The sequence below is a fragment of the Equus quagga genome, chromosome 3, assembly GCF_021613505.1.
Source record: "Equus quagga isolate Etosha38 chromosome 3, UCLA_HA_Equagga_1.0, whole genome shotgun sequence".
NCBI classification, from domain to species: Eukaryota; Metazoa; Chordata; class Mammalia; order Perissodactyla; family Equidae; genus Equus; species Equus quagga.
This window is the reverse complement of record NC_060269.1, coordinates 117,300,548-117,324,643: the sequence shown is the minus strand read 5'-3', so window position 1 is coordinate 117,324,643 and position 24,096 is coordinate 117,300,548. Positions and strand designations below refer to the sequence as shown.

At 39.6% G+C, this 24,096-nt stretch overlaps 2 protein-coding genes across 2 annotated transcripts in view; one reads left to right on the top strand and one right to left on the bottom strand.

Moving 5' to 3' along the window:
• Positions 1-19,111, top strand: part of LOC124237213 (phospholipid-transporting ATPase VD) — a 109,133-nt gene extending 90,022 nt beyond the window's left edge. Inside the window, exons 17-23 of the mRNA XM_046656657.1 lie at positions 81-157; positions 1,173-1,298; positions 3,922-4,122; positions 9,174-9,254; positions 10,427-10,531; positions 14,637-14,824; positions 17,912-19,111. Coding sequence (XP_046512613.1) covers positions 81-157; positions 1,173-1,298; positions 3,922-4,122; positions 9,174-9,254; positions 10,427-10,531; positions 14,637-14,824; positions 17,912-18,242 — 1,109 coding nt within the window. The 3' untranslated portion in view covers positions 18,243-19,111. The remainder of the gene's footprint in view (positions 1-80; positions 158-1,172; positions 1,299-3,921; positions 4,123-9,173; positions 9,255-10,426; positions 10,532-14,636; positions 14,825-17,911) is intronic.
• A 1,767-nt stretch (positions 19,112-20,878) lies between these two features.
• LOC124237618 (atrial natriuretic peptide-converting enzyme-like) overlaps positions 20,879-24,096 on the bottom strand; it is a 211,430-nt gene continuing 208,212 nt past the window's right edge. Inside the window, exon 22 of the mRNA XM_046657472.1 lies at positions 20,879-22,671. Within this exon, the coding sequence (XP_046513428.1) occupies positions 22,489-22,671 (183 nt within the window). The 3' untranslated portion in view covers positions 20,879-22,488. The remainder of the gene's footprint in view (positions 22,672-24,096) is intronic.

Sequence of the window (24,096 nt, the reverse complement as noted above, 5' to 3'; positions counted from 1 at the left end):
GAGTGGCCGCTATTGATTTGCAAAGTTTGCATCTTTTCTTTACTCCTCATGTTTCTCACATTTTCTTCTGCCTCATGAAGGTGACGGTGCCAATGATGTTAGCATGATACAAGTGGCAGACATCGGGATAGGGATCTCAGGTCAAGAAGGCATGCAGGTGAGTGGATGTTGTGTACCCAAGTACCATGGACTTGCCCTGCCCATCTAAGGCAACATTCTCCGAGATAAGATCTCTGTGGTGGAGTGAGGCTGTCTGAAGTTAGCTTAGGAGTGCGAGACAGGAAGTTTATCCATTCATTGATTGTTTCCTGGGTGAGGATTATGGTATTTTCCTGGGTAATTTTAAGAGTGTCGTTCACTTGTTCAGTTTAAAAAAATAGAGCTTTTCTAGATCATAAGAGTATATGTTTTTAACTCTGTAATAACTATGTAGCTTCTGGCACTGATGAAAGCTACTAAGGATTTGAATAAAAAATCTAAAGATCATGAAGAGAGAGAGAGAAGATATGAGAGAATGAGAATGAGGGAGATGGTAGTGGCCTATTTGTGTGTGTGTGTGTGTTGGATAGTATTTTAGGCACAAAATTCAGATAGAAGACTGCTTTTCATGTATGGAGCAAATGCTGTCAGAGGAAGCTGGGATGTGAGGCTTAGGGTTTCCAGAGAATTATAAATTAGGACATCTCCACAGAAGATGAGGCATTCAAGTACCTCTTTGCCTGATACAGTATACAAAATCATATAAAGTCATAAGTGCAATCCTTTTTAATATTCTCCTCATTGAGGGAAGCAAATGCACATTGTGCCGCACAGAGTTCTTTTGGAAGGAGCTGCTTTCTAGGGAAAGTGTGTTTGCTGAAATTACATCATGAGTAGTAACCAAAGAGAAATCTCGCTTCATGCGACCATATTGGAAAGCTAAGTAGTAACTACAGGCAACCTGTTAAGGCTCTGTATTCAGGAGTTTTTGCTTGTTTGGAGGTTTTCGGGGGGGGGGGGGGGGTGGGGGGGGGGGGGGTGTATGTGTGTGTGTGTCTGTGTCTTGATCTGCATGTAAGGTTTAAGCCACATTTTTGACTAATCTGAGTCTGATGATGGCAAGGCTGCCCATACTCTGTCTGTTCTAACACGTTTGATTGCTCAGTGGCATTCTCTTCCCATTGCCTCTGCAGGCTGTGATGGCCAGTGACTTTGCCGTTTCTCAGTTTAAACATCTCAGCAAGCTCCTCCTGGTCCACGGGCACTGGTGTTATACACGGCTTTCCAACATGATGCTCTATTTTTTCTACAAAAATGTGGTATGTAACTCCAGAGAATTTGTCCCTTCCCCCTTTTCGCCTGCCACTTTTGCTTGCGTAAGGGATGAAAAGGACGTGCCGTACACCTAAGCAACTTTGCTTATTGATGTTTTGGGAGCAGCCAGGAGCACTCCTGCTGCCTTTCCAGAAATAATCTGAGAATGTGCTATGTTTCAGCTGCTGACGGTAAATTGCTAGGCTTGTCCATCTGCTGGCATTTTCTATTCCCTATGTATTTAAATTCAGTTAAGTCCTGTCTGGTTCATTTGAAATCGAATTTTTGACCTTCTATAAAAAGGTTATGACAGGCAGAATTATGAAATGCTTAAAGTTATCTGTCAGTAGAGAATGAAGAGGTTTGCTTCCATTTTACAGGAGATATAAAAAAAATCTGCTGTCCCCAAATTGATGTCCCCTGTGGTATATTGAAGACACAGATACAGATGAAAACCCAAATGCAAGAATTTTCTAGCAAACCTATAAAATGTGTTTGTGCTTGGGAGTTATTGGATGGTCAAGGAATTTTATTTTCATTATATGATCCCTAAAAGGACAGAATATGATTAGAAGTCCTGGTTTCTCATCTTTGGCATACCATTTAAGTTTCAGTTTCCTCTTTTATAAAATCATACTGACCTCCGGCTGCTCCACTTGAGTCCCTTCTGGTGGGGTAATATGTAAATAGGGCATGGTTTTTAGACCAAATTTATTCTTAGTCTTTAAAGTCCATATGTAGCATGTTAGTGGTAAACCCAAGTTTACATCACTCTGTCGAAATGCCATCTTTAGGAAAAAAATAACTTTAATGGGTCATTTTTAGGATACCCTAAGTGTGTAATTCAGATGTGTGGCTGGCTGTCTGTCTTTCAGTCAGCAAGAGCCTCTTTTTTTTCCATAACGCAGTGAACTTTTTGGAAGCTCTCAGTGCTTTCAACTAATTAGAATTAGCACATTTAGTCAGTTTAATAGAACTTTGATACTTCATGAAAATATTTGAAATGTGTAATGTCTCTGCCCGAGTGTGTGATTCTTGAGAAAGCTGTGATTTGTAATGTGAAATTCTGAGATTTAGTCAATGACTTTTAGGGAGGAGCCCCTCTCCCTAGTTGTTTTTTTTAATACTTTCTCATTTCTCTACCTTCTCTTCTCTTGCAAGGTAGCCCACTTTCCTCACACCTCCTTTTAACCCTAGATTAAACCCAAGGGTTAAGAAACACTAATATTAGAAAGAGGTGCCATGTGCTCTTGGAGAGAGGGGGAGTGTTTATAAGTAGAAGGCATATCACCCGGGAGCAAGGACCCTGTGGTCCTTCTGCTCCATAACCCTGGGATGGCCATTCATACTGATATCCTGCAGACTTAATTTCTACCTCTTGCTCACCTAGCCAGACAATGAATGCTCTAACCGTATTGAGAAAAGGGCCAGTACCAGAAGCCATTCGAGTAGCTTATCTTTCTGAGACTATGGTTCTTGGGTCTTGGACAACTTTTGAGATACTGATGAGAACTATGGATTCACTCCCCAGAACAGTGCCCCAAACCACATGTACCCCAAATTGATACATGTGCAGGAGCTGGGCATTATGCATGTCCATGGACCCTAGACTAAGAAACTCTATTCTAAGGACTGTGGTCCCTGTCCTAAGATGTTATAGTGTATCTATGATGCCAATGATAACCATATCTTATATTCATAAGGCACTGGGGGGTCAGGAACACTTCCTAACTTGACCTTGATACTAAGCCCTGAGGTGGGATAATTCTCATTTTTCACATGAGGAAATCAAAATTCAGAGACATTAGGAAAGTGGCCTAAAGTCAAACAATCAATAGAAAGTGTTCCCAGGCCTTGAAATAAGACTTCTTAAATCTAAGTCCAGTGTCCTTTCCTGTTCTCTGCCTTTCTTGAGGGCACAGAGCTTTTGCTATTGTGGCCTTCGTTGGAGAAGAAATACTGGAGGAAACAATGAAGGATATATGTTCCTAGTCTCTAGCATGACCAACTGTCTTGATTTGCCTGGGACTGACCAGTTTTAGCAGTGAGAGTCCCGTGTCCAGCGAAACTCCTCAGTCCCAAGAAAACTGGGATGGTTGGTCCCCTCCTGGCACCATTCCATTTCACCACTGGAAAGTAATGGTGAACCTACAAAGTGAGAGAATGAGCATTTGTTGCGTACCTGCTATGGACTGGGCTAAATTCTCGTCATCTGAGAGCTGATATGTCTCAATTTGAATGCTGGCTCTCCCACTTATTAGCTGGGTAACTTTGGGCAAGTCCTTTAGCCTCTCTGTGCCTCACTTTGCTCATCTGTAAATGAGAAGAATAATTCCCAAGTTGTTATGAACATTAAATGAATTATTTGTAAAGCTCTTAGAACAGTGCCACCACCACACAGTAAGTTGGGGGGGGAGGTGTGTGTGTATGCATATGTGTGCGATTTAGTTTAGTAAAACATTTACCAAAAAAAGCTGCAAGGTAAGTTGTGCCCTTCCATTCTGTAAGTGAGGAAACTGCTCTGAGACAGAGGCTGAGCTCACACAGCTCAAATGGCAGTGTATGGCCTGTGCGGGCATAGCACGCGTTGCTGTTTCTAAGATGCCAATGTTCCTCTTTGTGTCCTAGGCCTATGTGAACCTCCTTTTCTGGTACCAGTTCTTTTGTGGGTTTTCAGGAACATCCATGACTGACTATTGGGTTTTGATCTTCTTCAACCTCCTTTTCACGTCTGCTCCTCCCGTCATTTATGGGGTTTTGGAAAAAGATGTGTCTGCAGAGACCCTCATGCAACTGCCTGAACTTTACAAGAGTGGTCAGAAATCAGAGGTAGGTGCTAAAGCAAGAGTACTTAGGCCAGTACACCTCTGTGGTCAAAGCCAGGGCATTTTCCAATCAGCCAGCTCAAATATTGTGGTACCTTAGGAACTATTTAAAACTGTTTGAATTGTCTGTTTGTTTCAAATGATCTCTACTAACACAGCAGATATTAAGTTACTTGCCTCTGAAATGAGCGTGGGTAAAATTTGGAAAGGAGTTGGGTGCTTATAAGAAGAAATCCAGTGTTTAGACTTTACAACTAATAATATCTAGCATTTACCAAACCCCACTGTGCCATCTATTTTGTGAACTACTAACCATTCCCTGTCTCATTTATCTTCACAGAAACACTGAGACAGAACCTAGTATCATTCTCATTCTAAGGTGAAAAATCTGAAAATCAAAGGGGTTAAGTAATTTTTCCAAAAATCTCACAGCTAAAAATGGCAGAGCCAGAATGTGAACCCTTCTCAGTCTGATTCCAAAACAAAAGTTAAATTCTTTAGGTCCTATTGTCAATCAGAACAGTGGAATGATCTTAATGGCTCCCTCTCCCTAAAACTGTGCCCCACCTCCACTTAATCAATCTTATTCCAACAGGCTACTTCTGATACATCGCTTATATCGATCACCCCCTTTCCATCCTTCTGTCACTACTCTCATTGTCTCTTACCTGCAGTATTGTAGTAGCTGATTAATTGGGCTAGCTGTCTCAAAACTCTTTTCTTTCTAATTCATCTTCCACAAAATAAATAATAACCAACATTAAAATAGCTCTTATGAACATGTATGTAATGCCTCCTGTATGCCAGGCGCTATTCTGAGTACTTAGCATCCCTAAATCTAATCCTCAAAATGACCCTGCAAGATAGGTGCTACATCATCCACGCTTTGTGGATGAGGAAAGCGAGGCACAGGGAGAGACATGATGTGCTCGTGTCACAGAGCTCGTGGGAGGAGCAGTTGAACCGAGCCCATGCTGCCTCCCATTAAGCTCTGCCCCAGAAAGAATAGTGGTGCTATCTTTAACCCTTCGGCCCCCCAGCCCTTGGTATTTAATGGCCAGAGATTCAGAGTGCTCTCACAAGCTCATTGTCTGGATCACAGGGACTGAGTTGGACCAGGAGCCTATGACACCTATAAGTGGACAAAGTTGAAGAGTCAGATATGCTAGTCTTGAGAACAGGGCTGTCTTAGTCAGGACTCTTTCAATTGCAAGTGACAGAAAACAGGCTGAAATTGGCTTAATGAAAAAGAGAAAATTATTTCACATAGCTGCCAAATCCGAGAGTAGTGGTGACAGAACACTGTTATTCTTAAAGCAACTGTAAATGTCCTGGTTATGACTCACTTCCTAGTTTGAGTCACATGCCTTTCTCTGTGTTTATCACTGTAGCTAGAAAGATCGTTTTCTCCCTGACCAGCCCTAGGACATATGTCATTCCTGAGGACAGAGCTGAAGCACACAGAGAAGATTGGGAAGAAGGGTTTCCTATAGGACTGGACAGACAAAAATGAGACCCACCATAAGAAATCTGTGTTTTGGCTTCACTGGCTATTCTAAAGTCACTGACCCGGATTGACACATATTAGAAAGAATGGGTTATGTTAGCCTGAGTTTAAATTCTGGTTCTGTGGTGTGTGACCTTGATAAGTTATTTAACTTGCCTGTACTTCAGTTTCTTTAAAGTTTGGAGATGTTGTGACATTTTGGTAAGATAATACATGTAAAAGTTCCAGCCACCAGGGGCCGGCCCAGTGGCGCAGTGGTTACATTCACACGTTCTGCTTCTCGGCAGCCCGGGGTTCGCCGGTTCGCATCCCGGGTGCGGACATGGTGCCACTTGGCAAAAGCCATGCTGTGGTAGGCGTCCCACGTATAAAGGAAGATGGGCATGGATGTTAGCTCACAGCCAGTCTTCCTCAGTAAAAAGAGGAGGATTGGTAGTAGTTAGCTCAGGGCTAATCTTCCTCAAAAAAAAGAGAAAAAAAAAAGTTCCAGCCATATTAAGCTCTCAATATTGTTATTTTTACCTGCCCCCCACCCCCAACTCTGAATAACCGTAAATTTGAGTAAGTCCTGCATTTAAAATGCTACGTTTCTTTTCATCAGTCTAACTTTATTCTGACTTGAACTGCCTTTCCAGACTGAAGACTAGTTGAATGTCCTTAGGCTACCTGGGGCAGCCAACACAGAGATGTCGTATTCTGCTTTCAGGGAAGAAGAAATCCTTCAAATCCTTTAATATCATCCAGTCCATTCAGATCGAGGAATTACATAGGGTTTTCCTAACGGAGTGCACTCTAACTGAAAGTTCAAGGCCAGGATGCAGGAATGTATGGTTGATATTAATGAGGGTTGTCCAGCACCCCAGGCCTACGTTAAATTTCAGGTTCACTGGGGAAAGAGTGGTGAGGGGGACCATCAAAGTTTTTTATAGCTAGTATTTTAAAAGCCCATTTGTACAGACTGAACATTATAATCAGTCCTTACTCTTGGAAGAGTTGAGGTCATTGTTTCCTGTTGTGAAACCCTGCTAGCAGTCCTTTGCACACGTTGTTCTATTGAGCTGGCCAGTTTTATAATGCACGGTAATAGCAGGCAGATTCCCAGCATGTGGCTATTGATAAAAGGTAACTGATTTCATTGACTTTACCTTTGAGAAGAGTTGTCCTTTCTTTGAACTTGGCCTCCAAACAAATTCTGTTTTATGCTTTGGCCATTTCCTGTCTTCCGTGTCATAAAATATATTCTCCAGGGTTATAGAATCTCTCTCCTTGAAAGGAGATGGGTCTGGAAGGCTGCAGTCAGAGGCTTCCCTTCCAAGAGACAATCATCTATTACCCATCTCTCATCACCCACACAGTATTTTCTGGCTTTGACTCCATGTCCAGATTTTCCCTTTCGATTTCCAGATCCCATGCGTTAATACCTCCAGCTTCTCATGTATCTTGTCCTTTGTCCCTTCTCTACTTCCCTTGCTCACGTGACTGTGGATAAATTGTACTTTTTACCTTTTTGCTCCAGGTCTTCTGAGCAACCTCTATTCCCCCAGAAGCGTAAAGTTGTATTTTAACTTATCCCCAAATTGCTCTTTCTTGTCCAGTGGCATTTTGGTTGTCCCTTTACTGTCACATTCTCTTCCCCCATTTGAATGTGCTTCTGCTTAGATTTTATGTACACTTGGATGAAGAAAGGCGGTAGAATATTCCATCATTTCCACTGAGGAAATAGTAAAAGGAGATATAGGGAAAAGTAGATTAGAAATAAGGACTCTTCGTTGCTTTGATTTTCCAGAGGACAAAGAGATAAAAAAAGGATAGATGTAAAAATTCCAAGTGTAGTCTTTTGAAGAATGGAAGAATGTATATGAAGAATTTGTATATTTATAAAGCTTTGTTCTTTTGGAGAGAACTAGACATTTTCAAGGAAATTTCAGTCTCTTTTTGCATTTGGAAGGAAATAAGACTAAGAACACGTTAAGAAAAGAGAAAAATAGCTCAGGGATATGATATGTTGCCATTTTTGTCCATGGCTGACATCACTAATAAACTGTAGCACTCCAACCTTCCTTCTGGGTCTGAATGCAGCCTCAGAATCCTTCTGAACACAAATTACCATTCAATCAGAGTTGACTCTTATTTGAAAACCTGTTTTCAATCACTTGAGTAGTATCTCTACTTGATCTTTCTCTTTCTGCAAATTTTTAGCAGGAAGCAGTTTAGCACATGAAAAGTTATATAAGAATAGTTTATTAGTCCAACAACTGTTTGTTGAGTACCTGCTATGTACCAGGCACTGTTTTAATCATTTGAATAAAAGAATCAAATTCCTACACTATGAAACTTGCATCCTCTTGAGAGAAGCAGAAAATCATTAGATAAACAAAGAAGATTATTTCTGATCATGAGAGACTTCTAAAAGATGCCATGGTAGTAAGTGATCCGGTGGACATAGTTTTTATTCTGGCCTGGGGGTGCCTCTATGAGGAAGTGATATTTGAGCCAGGATATAAATAATGAGCAACTGGCCATGTGAGAAGTCCAGCGCAAAGAATTCCTGGCAGAGAGAATAGTGCAAATAAAGCCCTGAGGAAAGGAAGGATTTGGCATGTTTGAGGAATAGAACAACGGTCCCTGTGGCAGGAGCATAGTGAACGAGGGTAAGAATGGTGATCCTGGAGAGCAGGGGCTCCAGTGGGCAGACATGCAGGACCTTAGAGGCGTGGGAAGGAACTTAGGAGGTATTGGAAATGCAATGGGAAGTCATTGGAGGAGGTCAGTTTGATTAATTTGGAAGATGGCATGATCTGACTTACAGTCTTTTAAAAACCATCTGGCTAGGGGCCAGCCCCATGGCATAGTGGTTGAGTTCATCGCATTCTGCTTCGGCAGCTCGGGTTCACAGATTTGGATCCTGAGCACAGACCTACACCACTCGTCAGCTGTGCTGTGGCAGCAACCCACATACAAAATAGAGGAAGATTGGCACAGATGTTAGCTCAGGGCTAATCTTCCTCGAGCAAAAAGAGGAAGATTGGCCACGGATGTTAGCTCATGGCAAATCTTCCTCAGCAAAACAAAAACAAAAAAACCATCTGGCTCCTATGGGAAGATTGGATTAGAGGTAGGAGAGGAAGCAAAAAGGCCAGTTAGGTGGCTATCCAGTCATTCACAGAGAGAGTTGATGGTGAATTGGAATGAAGGGAGCAGTGGAGATAGAGAAAAGTGGATGGGTGTGGAGAAGTTTTTGAAACAAAAATGGAAAGGTAGTACTACTGCCCCTATGTCAGGTAGATTTAAGATCGATCAGTGATTAAAGCAACACAAGCTGAAGAAAAGTTCCTTCAGGATTTTTTTTCACCTGTGAATGCATCTCATTCAACTCTCACCCCTCATTCTTCCACTATGATTTACAAATCCTGCCTGTTTTGTGAGTGAGAGAATGAAGGGATAGGGTTTTCTCTTAGGGAAGCAAAAATAAGTACTGACTTGTGTTGTTCCTTGACTTTACTTTGACCCTTATAAATCTGCCTCCCCAATATCTGTTTGATTTTCAGGCATACTTACCCCTCACCTTCTGGATCACCTTGTTGGATGCCTTTTATCAAAGCCTGGTTTGCTTCTTTGTGCCTTACTATGTGAGTCCTTTCACTCAAAGTATTTGTTATTAATGAGTCAATGATGCTTCTTCGTACTTTGTCGCCTGTATCAGCATATAGAATGGGTATATTAGAGTAGATTGCTCATATAACCTAGTTGATTATTTAGCTGCCTAAATTATAAACACTCCCCCAAATATGTTAGGTCATGGAATAAATTTGGAGAGAAGTGTCTCGTTGACTCCTCTTGAGTCTCTTTTTAGTCTTGTACTGCTTGATAATTTTCATCAATGCTTGAATAAAATTGAAAGTCCAGCCATATAATTAGATGAATCAAAATCAGAGAGGCAAAGTCAGAATACGAAGGTTATTATTAATGAGTGCTGGGCTAATTCTACCAGGATGACAGCTCTTATAAGTAGTCTCCCCAAAATTAAAAACCTTGTTTTACAGGTAAAGAATAGAGGAAAAGTGACTAAGCAAAGAATGTCTCAAAATTAATTTAAAAATTGAAGCCAACACCAAGCACAGAGCAGCATGATCTAGCTACCCATCCACACATACCCTCCCCTGGAAGAAAACACTAGCTTGATCTGAGTGTTAATAAAAGTATAGTATTAAAAATGAAAACAGTGATAGTCTCTAAGTTAACCATTTTCTTCTTTATTCAAATAAAATGACTAGAATTAGCCCAGCTAGGATTTCTGGGTATACTGCATTTCAAGAGGAATATAGGTAAGGCAATGTGAAGTGTATTCAGAAGAGAATGACTAGAATTGTGAAAGATCAGAAAATTGTGTCATTTGAGCTACTTGAAGGCATACACATAGGACAGAGGAGGGCATGTTTACTTCGCAGAGACATAGACTCAGGATAGCCTGAGGTTTGCAGCTCTGTTAAGGGGAACATATTTGATATTTCCCTATAACTTAAAGAGCCAGAAGTATGAGTAAAAGGTTCCAGGAAGATAAATTATGATTCAGAATAAAGAGGAATTCCAACTGATAAGTTCAAAGATTAGATGGCCTGTTGGGAGAGAGAGTCAGCCTCTCTTTTCTGGAAATGTTCAAGTTTATCCTAAATGACCAGTTATTGTGAACATTGTAGAAGGAACTCAGTCCTCATTTGCGCTACAGAATAAAGTGATGTTACTCCTACCACTGAGTATGCACAGGTCTCCAAAGTCACCTACTGTTGTCCTCTCTTTGTAGACCTACAAGGGCTCAGACATTGACATCTTTACATTTGGAAACCCCCTGAACACAGCTGCTCTGTTCATCATTCTCCTCCATCTGGTGATTGAAAGCAAGAGTCTGGTGAGTGGTTTTCCTGCCTCTGAAGTAGCCTGAAACTATGCTTGGGGAAATGTCTTCTATTGGCAGTAACCCTGCTAAGCCCTTCATGCCTAGAAGACAAGTGGAAATGAGAAGAGTAATGACTCCATGTAAGGAGGGTGGTTCATGGCTTCTGATTGTTGAGTGCCATTATGTTGAGGTTGATTTGCAGTCAGGAAAAGTGGAAAATACCTGCCTGGTCACCTTGGTGGTATCTATGGTGAATGGTTCATGGAGGTATGAGTCAGGCTGGAAAAACAATTACTATCCTATGACCAGCATTCTTCAAGACCAAGCTGATGCCTTTCAACTAAAATAAAAAGAGATGTTATGCCATAATCTTGGTACACTGTACTTTAGTAAGTGATGGTTTTGTGCCTTTCTTATAATACAAAAACTATCTTTTTCTCTCTCCAGAATGTCTACCATTCATTTAAATCTAGGTGTTTTTAACTTAGTTGCTGACTTGATAAAGCTGTCTTTTCATCAAAATGATTGCAAGGTATCTCTCTGCATCAAACCTAATGTGTAGGGTTCAGATAATGAGAGCGTTATTGTCAACCTCCCTTTGCAGATGCAGAACATCCCACCCATCTCTGGAGAATAAACTACCACTGTGATTATTTATGCTGCTCACTCATTTCCATTGTCATTGTCTCTGCTGTAGTCTAAGCCACTGTCCTCTCTTCCTGGACAATTGCTGCAGCCTCCTGAGTCTTCCTACCTCTACTCTTGACTCTTCCAGCCTTTCTCCATATAACAACCAGAATCATCGTTTTGAAACAAAAATCATATCTTTTTGCTCTCCTTTAGGTAAAATTCTTCAAGGGTTTCCTATTGTACTTGGAATAATATCTAAAAGCCCTAAGATAACGCGAAGACCTCATGCAATGATGCCCCCACTTCTCTCTGCAATCTCATCTCCACTTATTCATGGGCTGGAGCCACACTGTCCCTCTTTCAGTTTCTCAGATGCATTGACATGGTTACCACCTCAGGGCCTTAGCATTTGCCACATCTTTGGATGGGAGTATTCCTATTTCCCTCTTGGATCCCTGCACTTTACCAAGCTCAAATGTTATTTTAGGCCTCAGCACAAATGCTACTTCCTCTAAGAGCCTCTCCCTCACTATCCATTTTCTCATACCATCTTCTTGTTTTTATTCATGGCTCTAGTAATAATTTATAATTATTAATTTAATTTTGTGATTATCTGATTCATGTTTATCTTCCTCATTAGGCTATAACCTCTTTGAGGGCAAGATGCATGTTTCCTTTGTTCCCCACTGTATGCCAGTATCTAGGACAAGACTAGCACACAGTAGGTGCTCAAAAAACATTTGAATGGATAAATGAATGATTAAATGACTAACCAGTTTTGAGGTATATTTACTATCCTGGAAGCAAATGCATTTCAAACAGGAAATAACTGAATGGCGTTATAGTTTATAATACATTATATGAGATTATATTATAAGATTATTTATAATAATTTCTGAAGAATAATTTATAATAATCCTGAGTATTTTTGGCATCATTCACTTTGCATATAACCTGCTACAACCAATCCTTACAAGCCTAAAGTATAGTAAAAGGTTAATATCCTGAGAAAATACCAGTTGGGTAAAATAAAGGGAATTCTAGAACTAAATCTATCTATTTTAATATCTATTTAATTTTCAGCAATTGTGGAGGTACCTGTGATTACTGCCTAAGCAAATGTCATGAGTTCTGACATTTATTAGTGTTCTGAAGGATCTAATGCATAAAGTGTGCCAGGTTGAGTTCACTGGTTATAAGCAACAGCAATCTGTTCTGGTTAACCTGAACCTAATAAATAGAAAAGTAATTTAAAATATCTTGAAGAACCACGGGAAAACAAAACAAAACAAAACCATCCCGAGGAACCAGAGTGGCTCTGGAGATCCAGGGAACAGAAACTAATGAACAGGCTTGTCAGGACGGTACTCTGCTCTGCTTTGGCTCCAGTCGTTTTCTTCTCTTGCCTCATTGGGCTCCAAGTTTAGTACCTGGTGACAGAATTCTATTTCCTGAGCGCCAGCCATAGGTTTTGGCTAGAGGAGGAATATTTTGCCAAGACTATGCATAATGCTGAGTGTCCTCACCAAGAAGAAGGGGAGTGAAAGCTAAGTGCCAGGAAAAACAGTGACTGTATAAAGGACGCATCATTAAAGAATTGTTTCTCATGCCTGGGGAGGCTAGAGTTTACGGCCTCTGACGGTCCCTTGTTCAATAGGTCAGCCATTCTGAGTACGTGAATCAGTTTCCCTTCATGCTCTTGCTCACCATCTCATTGCCACCTCCCACCTCCCTGTCGGGTTTGACCCAGTGTCCCTCAACTTTAACTTCCTTTATCAATTCATTTAAATGTGTCCACTCCATCAAGTCACTATCTCACTTGCCAAAAGCACATTTTAAGAGAAAAAAATTAGGGTAGTAGGGCTCAATAGAAAGGAAGGACATTGGAGAAACAAAGGAAAAAACAAAGAAATCATTGTTTTAGAGACATGATGATATTAAAGATTTAGCCAACATTTTCTGAGCAGTTTGTACATTTTCCAAAAAAAGAGCAGTATTTGTGACTTTTGTGAAGATGTCTATCATGGGGAAATACTTTGCAAGCTTAAAAGGAAAAAGGAGAAAATTGGATCTTGTTTGAAAAGTATAGCCCTAAATAATAAAAAAGACTAATAAAGGCAGTGCTTCCCCCAAAGCGTCACAGATACCACCATGGTGTACACTGTGATTTTAGATGGCACCATGCACTGCCCTAGAGAACACTGGATGCTGCAGAATGTGAGGGTGATTCTCTTTTCACACTTTGGAGTATGTCAAAGAGGAAGTCTGCTTGGGGCATTTTTTTTTTTTTTAAGATTTTATTTTTCCTTTTTCTCCCCAAAGCCCCCCGGTACATAGTTAAATATTTTTAGTTGTGGGTCCTTCTAGTTGTGGCATATGGGATGCTGCCTCAGCATGGCTTGATGAGCGGTGCCATGTCCACACCCAGGATCTGAACCCGGGAAACCCTGGTCTGCTGAAGCGGAGCCTGCGAACTTAACCACTCGGCCACGGGGCCAGCCCCAGTGGCTAGTATGTTTATCACAATAATTCTTGCTAATTTCCCTTTGTAACAAAGATAGATCAGATTCCAGACTCAGCACTATGATGACAGGTAATGCTGATGTTACATTTAAGGTAGTAATCTGCTTTTTTTCCCTAAATAAAGTTAATTAAATAGGGAGTCAGTTTAAAGAAAAATATTAAGAAAAATAATATTGCAAGCTATCATGGATGTGAAGATGTCTAGGCTATGGTGTGACACACAGCGATTTATTTCTTACTCATCTAAAGTTAGCTAAGGTTCCAAACAGCTTTAGAGCAGTTGTCCTCTGAGGGGTGGCTCAGCAACCCAGGCTGTGTCTCGCAACTGTGCCATCTGGAATTGTCCCCAAGAGGAACTTCTTGGTCAAGATGAAAGGAAAGGAGACAGCAGGGTAAATTGCACACCAGCTCTTCCAGGCTTCTAACCTGAAAGTTCTGCATATCCCTTCCATTTACATTTCATTGGTCCAAGCAAGACCTGTGGCCATGCTTAATTTCAAGGGGGTGAGGAAGTGCAGTCTTCCCGAGTGCTTATTAGAGGAAGAAAATGAGAATATTGGTGAGCAACAGCAATGTCTAGCTCCTATGTAGATGGGGTAAAGTTTGAGGATCACTGGATTGAAGTATCACCTTAATGAAGAAACAGACCAATGAGTGACTCTATGAAAAAAAATGGAAAGAATCCAAACACCTTATGGTACATGGACAATACAAAATAAAGTAGTCATCAGAATTACTTTATGGCATTTGACTTAGTTTTACCGAATTTCAGCAGTGATATGAGCTCTTGCCAAAACATGCTCTTGTCTTATCTCCCCAGTATTTTGTGTTTTGTTCACTAACATTTGTTACACCATTCACCCACTGCTTAGATGTGTTGTCTCTTCAAGAGTAATTTTGCCAGGCTGCAAAGCCCCATCAGAGAGAAAGAGTGTTTATGTTCCCTGCTCTTCTTGTCTTGCAGACCTGGATCCACATGCTGGTCATCGTTGGTAGCATCTTGTCTTATTTTTTCTTTGCCTTGGCTTTTGGAGCCATGTGTGTAACTTGCAACCCACCCTCCAACCCCTACTGGATTATGCAGAAGCACATGCTGGATCCAATGTTCTACTTAGTTTGTGTCCTTACAACCTTTGTCGCTCTTCTGCCCAGGTATGGTATTTGTTTTATCTTCAAGAGAGTAGGTGAAATCATAGGCTTAGAATTCTTCAAGCAACCACTAAGAATTGATGGCAGACCACCCTGTTTAGTGTTGGAGAAGTCAGCCTATGTCCTCAGTAAAAAATTGGTTTTAACAGTTTTACCAGAGAACGGTAGTAGCTTAAGCAAACTGGAAGACTTATTTCTCTCTGATGGAAAATTCTAATCTGGTTGACAGTCCCACAGGGATAGGGCAGTTTTGCTTCAGAAGGTTATCCAAGGACCTAGATACTTCCTTCTATCTTTTTGTTCTGCCATCTCCCAAGGGTGTTGCCCTCATCTGCATGGTTGAAGATGACTAACCATCAGCACCTCCCTGTCCCTTCCCTCAGGAGGGAGAAAGAAAATGAAGGGCGAGCAGCTTTCCCCCTGTTTTCTTTGGTAATGGCATGACCCAGAAGTTGCACCCATCGTTGCTCATGTCCCATTAACCAGAGCCTAGGTATGTAGACTCTGGGGGTTTCTAACAGGAAGAAGGAGACTGAGTACTGAGGGACAAGTAGCAGTCTCTACTGTAATCTGTAAACACTGAAAACTTTATAACTTCCCTCCCTTATCTGACTTCAATAACCTTTCCCATTTTAGTTTAACTTGATTTCTAATATGGTATGGGATGGAAATGGCTAAGTATGCATGGGTTTTTAATCTATAAATCTTTGAACTCTGTTAGAGCTCTTCCTTTTTATAGTTTTATATCTGTTTAGCTGAAACCACTACAGCAAATAGTTTTTCTACCTTTTTAAATGTGAGAGTCAAAATTGTAATTTCATATTATTCTCTAACATATTATTCTGTAACATATTAACAAACTGTGGTTCACCGGCCAAATCTGGCTTGCTGCCTATTTTTGTAAATAAAGTTTGACTGGAACATAGCCATACTCATTAATTTATGTGTAGCCTATGGCTGCTTCTGCGCTGCAACAGCAGAGTTGAATAATTCCAACGGAGACTGTCGGGCTTGCAAATTCTGAAATATTACTATCTGGCCCATTGAAAAAAAAATTGCCAACTCCAATCTGAAACACTATCATAAAGTACAATGGACACAAACCCTTTGTGGCTCATGGGCATCCCTTCTAGAAATGCATAGGAAAAACCCACCCAAGTCATCCTGCGGTAGTGGTAGATGTATACTTAACAATATCACAACTAAACTGAGCTGCTTCTGTAGTGCTCACTGTTTATTACCAGTTTTCAGATTAAAAGTGGACGAGACGAATTTGTAGAATTTATGAAGAAAGAATTACTTTAAAGTTGTAGTCTTAAAAAATTCCTTCAAGAGCATTAACAGTACAAGTCTATCTAATATTGTTTTGCTAGGCTGAAAAATAACCCCCTAGAAGATATCCATGTCCTACTCCCTGGAACCTATGAATGTCACTTTGTGTAGCAAAAAAGGACTTTGCAGATATAGTTAAGTTAAGGATCTTGAGATGGGGAGATTATCTTGGATTATCTGGGTGGAGCTTTGAATGCAATCACAATTATCCTTATCACAGAGGCAGAGGGAGATTTGACACAGACAGAAGAGGAGAAAGTACTTTGACCATGGCAGCAAAGATTCCTCGGCCACAAGCCAAGGAATGCTGGCAGCCACCGGAAGCTGGAAGAGGCAAGGAATGGATTCCACCCTAGAACCTCCAGAGGGAGCATGGCCTTTTTAACACCTCTGTTTGGCTCAGTGAAACTGATAGAACTGTGAGAGAAATTTTTGTTGTTCTGAGCCACCAAGTTTGTGGTAATTTGTTAAAGCAGCCATAGGAAACAAATACAGACTTCGAGACCATGAAGATGGGCGCCACTGTAACGAACACCTAAAAATGTGGAAGTGGCTTTAAAATTGGTTAGTGAACAGAGGCTGGGAGAATTTGGAGGCAAATAAGAGAAAAATACTAGACTTCTTTAAACAGATTGTGGGTAGAAATAAGGACATTAAAGTTCCTGCTGGTGAAGATTCAGAAGAAAGTGAGAAGCATGGGTAGAGAAAGCCATATCATCTTAGAAAATATATATGTCGTCATAAACAGGATGTTGCTAGAAATATGAACATTAAAGGCATTGCTGGTGAGGACTCAGAAGGAAATGAGGAACACGTTATTGGAAATTTGAGGAAAGGCGATCTTTGCAATATAGTGGCAGAAAACTAGCTGAATTATGTTCTACTCTTAGGTGGAAAGCAGAATTTGTAAAGATGAACCTGGATATTTAGCTGAGATTTCTAAGCAAAGTGTTGAAGATTTGGCCTGGTTTCCTCTTGCTGCTTGTAATAAAATGTGAGAGAAAAAGAACCAAAAGAACTATTAAGCCCAAAGGAACTAGATTTCGGAAGTTCTCAGCCTATCTAGATTTCAAAAGTTGCTAAAATTAGGAGATCGATTGTTGGGTGTATGCTTAGAGAGAAGGCCAAGAGTGAGGCTGGAAAACATTTTGCTAGTGTTGCAGGGATTGGATGTGTGACCCATGGACCCCTCAACCACCTCAGCAGCTACCAGGAAAGGACACAGGATTGTACAGGAAAAATCTGTGGAGGACCCTCTTATCTAATGGCATAAATCCTCATGACATACATTGGAGACCCACAAGGTTTCTGAAAATGCTATAGCAGCATAAACACTACCAGCTTGGACTGAAAGGGGCACATTTGTGACAATTTGTCACAGTAGCCATAGGAAACTAATAGCTAGCATTTTTTGAACACTTACTGTGTGCCGACACTCTACCTGCTTTGTGTGTATTATCTCATTTAACCCTGCATTAAGCCTACAACGTAGCACTATTGGTATCTCTACTTTTACAGATTTTATTTATTTTTTTATTTATTTAACAAGCATTTACAGGGCACTCACTGTTTTCTAAGTGCTTTACAGCAATTTAATTAATATTGTTATCTTCATCTTATAGTTCATTATTCTCTCCCTTTACCTCAAGGAGGCAAATGGCCACCAGACTCTTTTCCTTTTCCTAATTGGTGAGTATTGTTTGTATCCCATGATGCATTTGAAGTGAATGTAATTCTGTGGTGCTTTTTGTAACCTAGGTTTATATACCGAGTTCTTCAGGGATCCTTGTTTCCGTCTCCAATTTTGAGGGCTAAGCACTTGGACAGGCTGACTCCAGAGGAGAGGACTGAGGCTCTCAAGAAATGGAGAGGGGCTGGAAAGATTGGTCAAGTGACATCTAAGTATGGCAACCACTCAGCTACCAAGTCAGAGAGAAGACCCACGCCTGGCTCTTCTGCTGTCTTTGCAATGATGTCACCAACTTCTTGTGCCGTTGAGCAAGAAAACTTATCTGTACATGAAACTGCTTTAGACTCAGACTACTCTGAAATGAAGGCCTCAGAGATAGCTGGACCCATAAAGGATTAAAAAAGCAGGCTATCTTCCTTAGAGTTGCAAGTATTTCTTCAAGTTTGGAAGAGGGACTTTGGAGAGGCACCTCTACCAAGCAAGAATGACTTGGATTTTTCCTTAAGGGACATTTGGACATTTTACTGGGTTTGGAAAAATTGATGTGACGACCTTTATTGTATGTTTGTGGATACATTTGTGAACGAGGACAGAGTTTGACCTGGACAGAGTTTAGGGAAGTAAAATATTTAATTCAGAGTCAAATGCTTTTATGAAACTTTTTGGATTTTGTAAAAGCATTTTAATTATCTTAGAAATATAAACATTTTCAAGGGGATTCGTTTGAGATGTATTTATTTTACTGAGAGATCTCAAATTCTGTGCAAAATGCTTTCAATGAGCAGACTTCAATCTGAATTTTTTTTTTAACTAAGAAAAAAAAGTAGTTTTTAGATTGATTAGTTAGAACTCAGGAGAATTCCACATGAAAAGATGTTATAAATGGTTAATATCCAGAGAAAAAATTCCCAAGAGCCTTTTAAACAACAGTGTACCTAAAATAGGGCAATAATTGTACTATTTAAAAGATAGTGATTATTAATAACTTTTTATTTCCTATGGGAAGATGCTTTTGGTCTTCTGTCTGAAGATGTTAGGCACACCTCTCTGCTCATTTCAGTGTTCTCAGGTGGAGGCTTCATTGAGAAGGGGCAGGAGGAAGCCAGGGTTCTATAGGAACATGTTCCTCTCTCAGCTTCTACTCAAAAGAAGACTTTTTATGAGGTCTGCCTCTGTGCAGATGTTGTCAATTGGGAAACAGAGGCCATAGATAAGGCAGACAGAATCAGCTGAGCCTATAGCCTATTTGGCAATTTCCTATATGCTAAAACTGACAATACAAAATGAGACAATCAATTTCAAAACAATCTTCAAGAGACCCTCTAAGGGTTCATAGTCTTTACAATACTCTGTAACTTTTCTGGAGTTGTAACCTCTAAAACTGAGCTATTATAAATTGAGAATAATACAAGTGATTATCAGGAGGATTCCATGAGGCTCTTAGAAAAATTTGTTTTTTAGTATGTTTTAGGACAGAAATGTCTATAGCAAGTTAACTGCTGTTGCAAATCATGTATGCTGGCTTTAGTTGGAACAAAGAAACTGCTTTATACCAAATAAGGAAGTAAGGCCAGGTGTTATTCTAAGATCATGTATTCTTGTTGAGTTCTTTTAAAATTCTATATTTATTCATCTGAAAATTGTCACCCACCAATCACCCAGAATTGCCTTCACGAAATCTCCATGCTAGTGTTCCATGTCTATATCAAGATCTTCTTAAGGACTATTAAACTGTTATTCTCAGGGCTGAATCTTCTACCTGCTGCCTACTGTCCTGGTCTGCCATTATTTTGTAGCCTTCTGATATTATTGCAAATAGTTTTTTATATAGATTGATTTCTAGAACTTTCAAAATACCACATGGCTAATGGAGGTTGCTTTCTACTTTCTTATGATTTTTTTAAAATAAATTGTTTAATAAATAACATGTACGAAAAAGCACCATCACTCCTGTAGATACTCACCGAATCCAACAGTAATTAGTACCAGAACTTAGAAGGAAAATCCCAAAGCACACTTTTTACCAGAATATTGTTTTGGCCTTTTCTTATATAGAAAAATCAGTGATGGCCTATCATCTGTTATCCTCATAGCAGCTGACATTCATTCCCTGAGAGCATCATCTTCTGACAAACAAAAATTTAGAGATATATTCATTTGTAAATAAAGGATTAGAATCTAAGGATAAAAAGAATAAGTCAAAATGACCAAGAAAAATGATTAACCTCCAAAATGTGAAGTATCTGTACATATGAGGAGAGCAAAGTCTTGATGGTTCATGATATGAGTCCACAATCTCTTATCCACAATTCCAAAATCACAAGAGCTCTGAAACTGAAAATACCATCATAAATTAGGCACAAATTCAATGTCCTAAATAGATGTAAGGCTCTTTATTTAGTGTAACTATGCATATATTTTGCTACAAAAATATTAATTTGTTTTATTACTGGGTGGTAAACTCTACTTTGTCTTTAAAATTTTGAAAAATTTTGGATTCTGAGACAGATCTAGCCCTCAGGCAGAAGAGATTTGGAATCTGTATTAATCCTTTAAAGGGTCTCATTTATAAGAATAACTCTTTTGCACAAAGTCACCCAAGCTCACGTGATCTATTGCATTTTGATACTCAACGTATTCCACTGAATTTGGGGGGACCAAGGATGATATCATTGCTTCTAGTAGCCAAGAAAAAATAATTAATTATGACTAATATATTTTGGGATATAATTTTACCCCAAAAGATTTAGAAAAGAATTGGATCAGGTTTCCAAAATGTATTCTAGACATTAAAGATCCATGCATTCTTACCAAAGCTGAAGTTTCCTTGGACACTCAGTAGGTGATTTGAGATTATTAGCAACCTCTCATTTCAGACTACTCCAAGAGCCATCTGTCATCTAAAATAGAAGAACCTGTTCCTGAGAGATATAAGACAGGTAAATTTTGATTGGTGGGAAGCTCGGTGCCAACTGTTATGGTGGGAGACACAATCTTCTGGGACTTGATATCCATGTTCCATATCCAAAAAAAAAAAAGTTTATACCATTTTATTTGGATCGAGGGTTATTTAAAATAAGTACAATATGTACATTTCACTGAACATAAATTGAGCAAGGCTAAAAGTTGTTACAGTAAGTATGTACCTACAGCTATGACAAAACTGACATATGTTCTTAACCATTCATACAACTGTGACCACAATTCCCTTGCTGGATTTCACATTCTCAGTAGGATTATACAAACTACAGAACAGGAGATGAATAACATGGAAAGTGTCAAGACAACTTTTTGGATTTCAAATACGTGTACACATAGAAAAGAGTGCAAAAATACATGTATAAAATTGCAGGTAGTCTGTGGAATGCTGAGGCAGTCCAGGTTGCTGGTGGAGGTTAGCAGAGAATCCTACTGTTTTTTAAACATTTTAGGCATTTGGATGTTGCAGAATGGATGCCTGACTAAGGTACATGTGAAGATTTGTGTTTTGAAGCTTTTCAGTGGGGAAACATACTTTAACCACTAATTACTTCAGAAATTGATAAGCGTAAAATCACTAGCACTGGGCCTAGTGCTTAAAAGCATCTTTAAATTTTTGTTTTGATTATCAATAAGAAGAAATGGCAACACCAGATGTTAAATATCTTTCACAGAAAATTACAAAGTGTTTTACTCCATGCAAAGTTTTGCTGTGCTTTGGATACATTTCTGTGACATTATTGGGATGGACGAACACATGAAAACTGGAATATCGAATTGGGAATCAGGTGCAATTTAATTTTCTTTTTAAGAAATTGCATCTCTCCAGTCTAAAGCAAGTTCTCCTTTAGCAAAGTTTAATCTCAACTTCATTGTCACATATGCAGAACAAAATATTTCCCTACTTGTTGAAATCTCAGTCAACTGATACACTTAAGAAACCCCAGCTACAGGGAAGGGTCTATAGAGATTTTTCTATAAAATGACAACCTTGATTTAAATTCAGAATGGGCAGTCCTATAATGTCAAGTGCTAACGTTGATATCTGAAGAGCTTTGTGTTCAATATGTCTTGCTATTTCAGCCACCAAAATGGATACTACTTGTCTTTTACCTCTGACTGTCTTTCATAAGTTCTCAGAATTATGCAAACTTTAGAAGAGTCCTAGTAAATAATTTAAGCATGTAAATTATCTTGGCCTTTAATAAATCAAAAGCAAGTCTCCAATGTTGATACTGAAATTTGCCACTATGCTATTGGGCTTGAGAAACAAAAGCTGGCGAAGATTAGTCAGCCTGGATCTCAATGTCCTTCTTGTGATTGGATAAAGAGAATTTTCTATAACCTGTTACCCTAGCACCTGCATTATTCTAACTCTCTCCAGAGTCAATAATTTCTTGCTACAGTCGAGGTTAGGCCTGACAAAAGAACAAAATCTGCTTTGCTCTGTTTCCAGACTTTCATTGAATTTGAAATAAGAGAAAAATAAAGTTGAAAAAAAAAGCTGAATAAAATTAGACCAAAACAAACATGAAAATTTGCACTGCACTGTTGGGCACCTCAGTCCATGAAAAGTGCTGCTGTACAGCTCTCTGCAGGAGCTCTCCACGGTCAGAAGGCATTTTCTTTGAGTGTTGCTGGCAAAAGTCTCCAATGATCTTTGGAATTAGTTTAGGAGAAAAGTGTGGATGTATACTTGTCTTTCAATCCATTCGACGAAATATGAGACATTGCTATAAACTCCAGGCCCCAGGACTTTGGAAAAGCAGACGGAACCCCATGAAGTTAAACCAAATAATGTCCACTCTCCTCCAGGCCGCTCACAAACAAGAGGACCACCGCTGTCACCCTGTAATGAATAATAGTGGACGTTAGTCGCTGGCATTTCAGAGTCCTAATGTCCATGTTATCCTGAGGGCGCAATAAAGCTACAACCCAGCTTAACCAATTTCTTGAAAAATTTCAACAAAGCTTTCATTGTCCACCTGTGGCAGGAGCATGCTGCCCACTATATAAATGGAACTTTCAAATAAACATTTTAAACTCTGATGTTTAAAAGGATAGGAGTGGCTTAGGAAAAAATTATAGTCTTCCCATCAAATCAGAAGACATTTCCAGGCATTCCCAGCACTTATCAAAATATGTCATGAACATTTTTTAAAAAACTTTAGTGTATCAGAACTATTTCTCTTATAACTAATCTCATTCTTTAACTTTGATGCATTTTATGAATGCAGAAAGTACCCAAAATGGAACATTCAAAGATTTTTTTTCCCCACAAAACAGTACGAGAAAAGTATTCTAAAATAACTCTTTACTTTCAAGATTCTTGCTATGTGAATGATGCTTTGAGTAAAACACTCAGGGGCCACTTACTGCGTTTCTTAATAATTCTTAGGACTTTTTTCATTTAGTATATTTGAATGGAAACTGCCACATGAGAATTATTTGCAGTGAGGTATTTCATCTATTTCTACCCTGTATTTTATTTCATATACATAGAGATTTTCATTCGTGATATTTCAGTTTAGGTGTTGCAGCTGAGTTTTATTCAGTGCTTTCACCCACATAGAGTAAGACGCCATGGCTTTATACACATTAATATTTGCTATGTCTGAAAAGATTAGAGTAGGTTAGAGAGGTGTATTCTGCATTGCCTCAAAAGAGAGAGATTGATACCCTAGAGAATAAGGAAGAAGTATGTGAACTCATGGTGGAAATTTACAAATACTCCTTGCCCTGCAGGAATTTCAAACCTGGAAGTACGTGGTCTTCCCACTTGAAAATGTTGGAGAATAACAGTAACCATGTTTATTGATGCTCTTCCAAACACTTTCCCTGTATTAGCTCATGTAAGTCTCATGAAATCCCTACAAATTGATAATTTTTTTTTCCTTTTTCTCCCCAAAGCCCCCCGGTACATAGTTGTGTATTTTTAGTTGTGGGTTCTTCTAGTTGTGGCACGTGGGATGCCTCCTCAGCATGGCCTGATGAGTAATGCCATGCCCGCGCCCAGGATCCGAACCGGTGAAACCCTGGGCCGCCGAAGCGGAGCGCGTGAACTTAACCACTCGGCCATGGGGCCGGCCCCCATAAGTTGATAATATTTTATTATTACTATTATTATATCCATTTGGGAGATAATGAAACTGAATCACAGGTTTATGACTTGTTCCTTGGCAGAGCTAGAATTTAAACCCAAGCAGCCTGGCACCACAGCTCCGCCTCTATAATCACTCTGCTATTTTGCTTCTTGGAAATGTGAGTGAATACT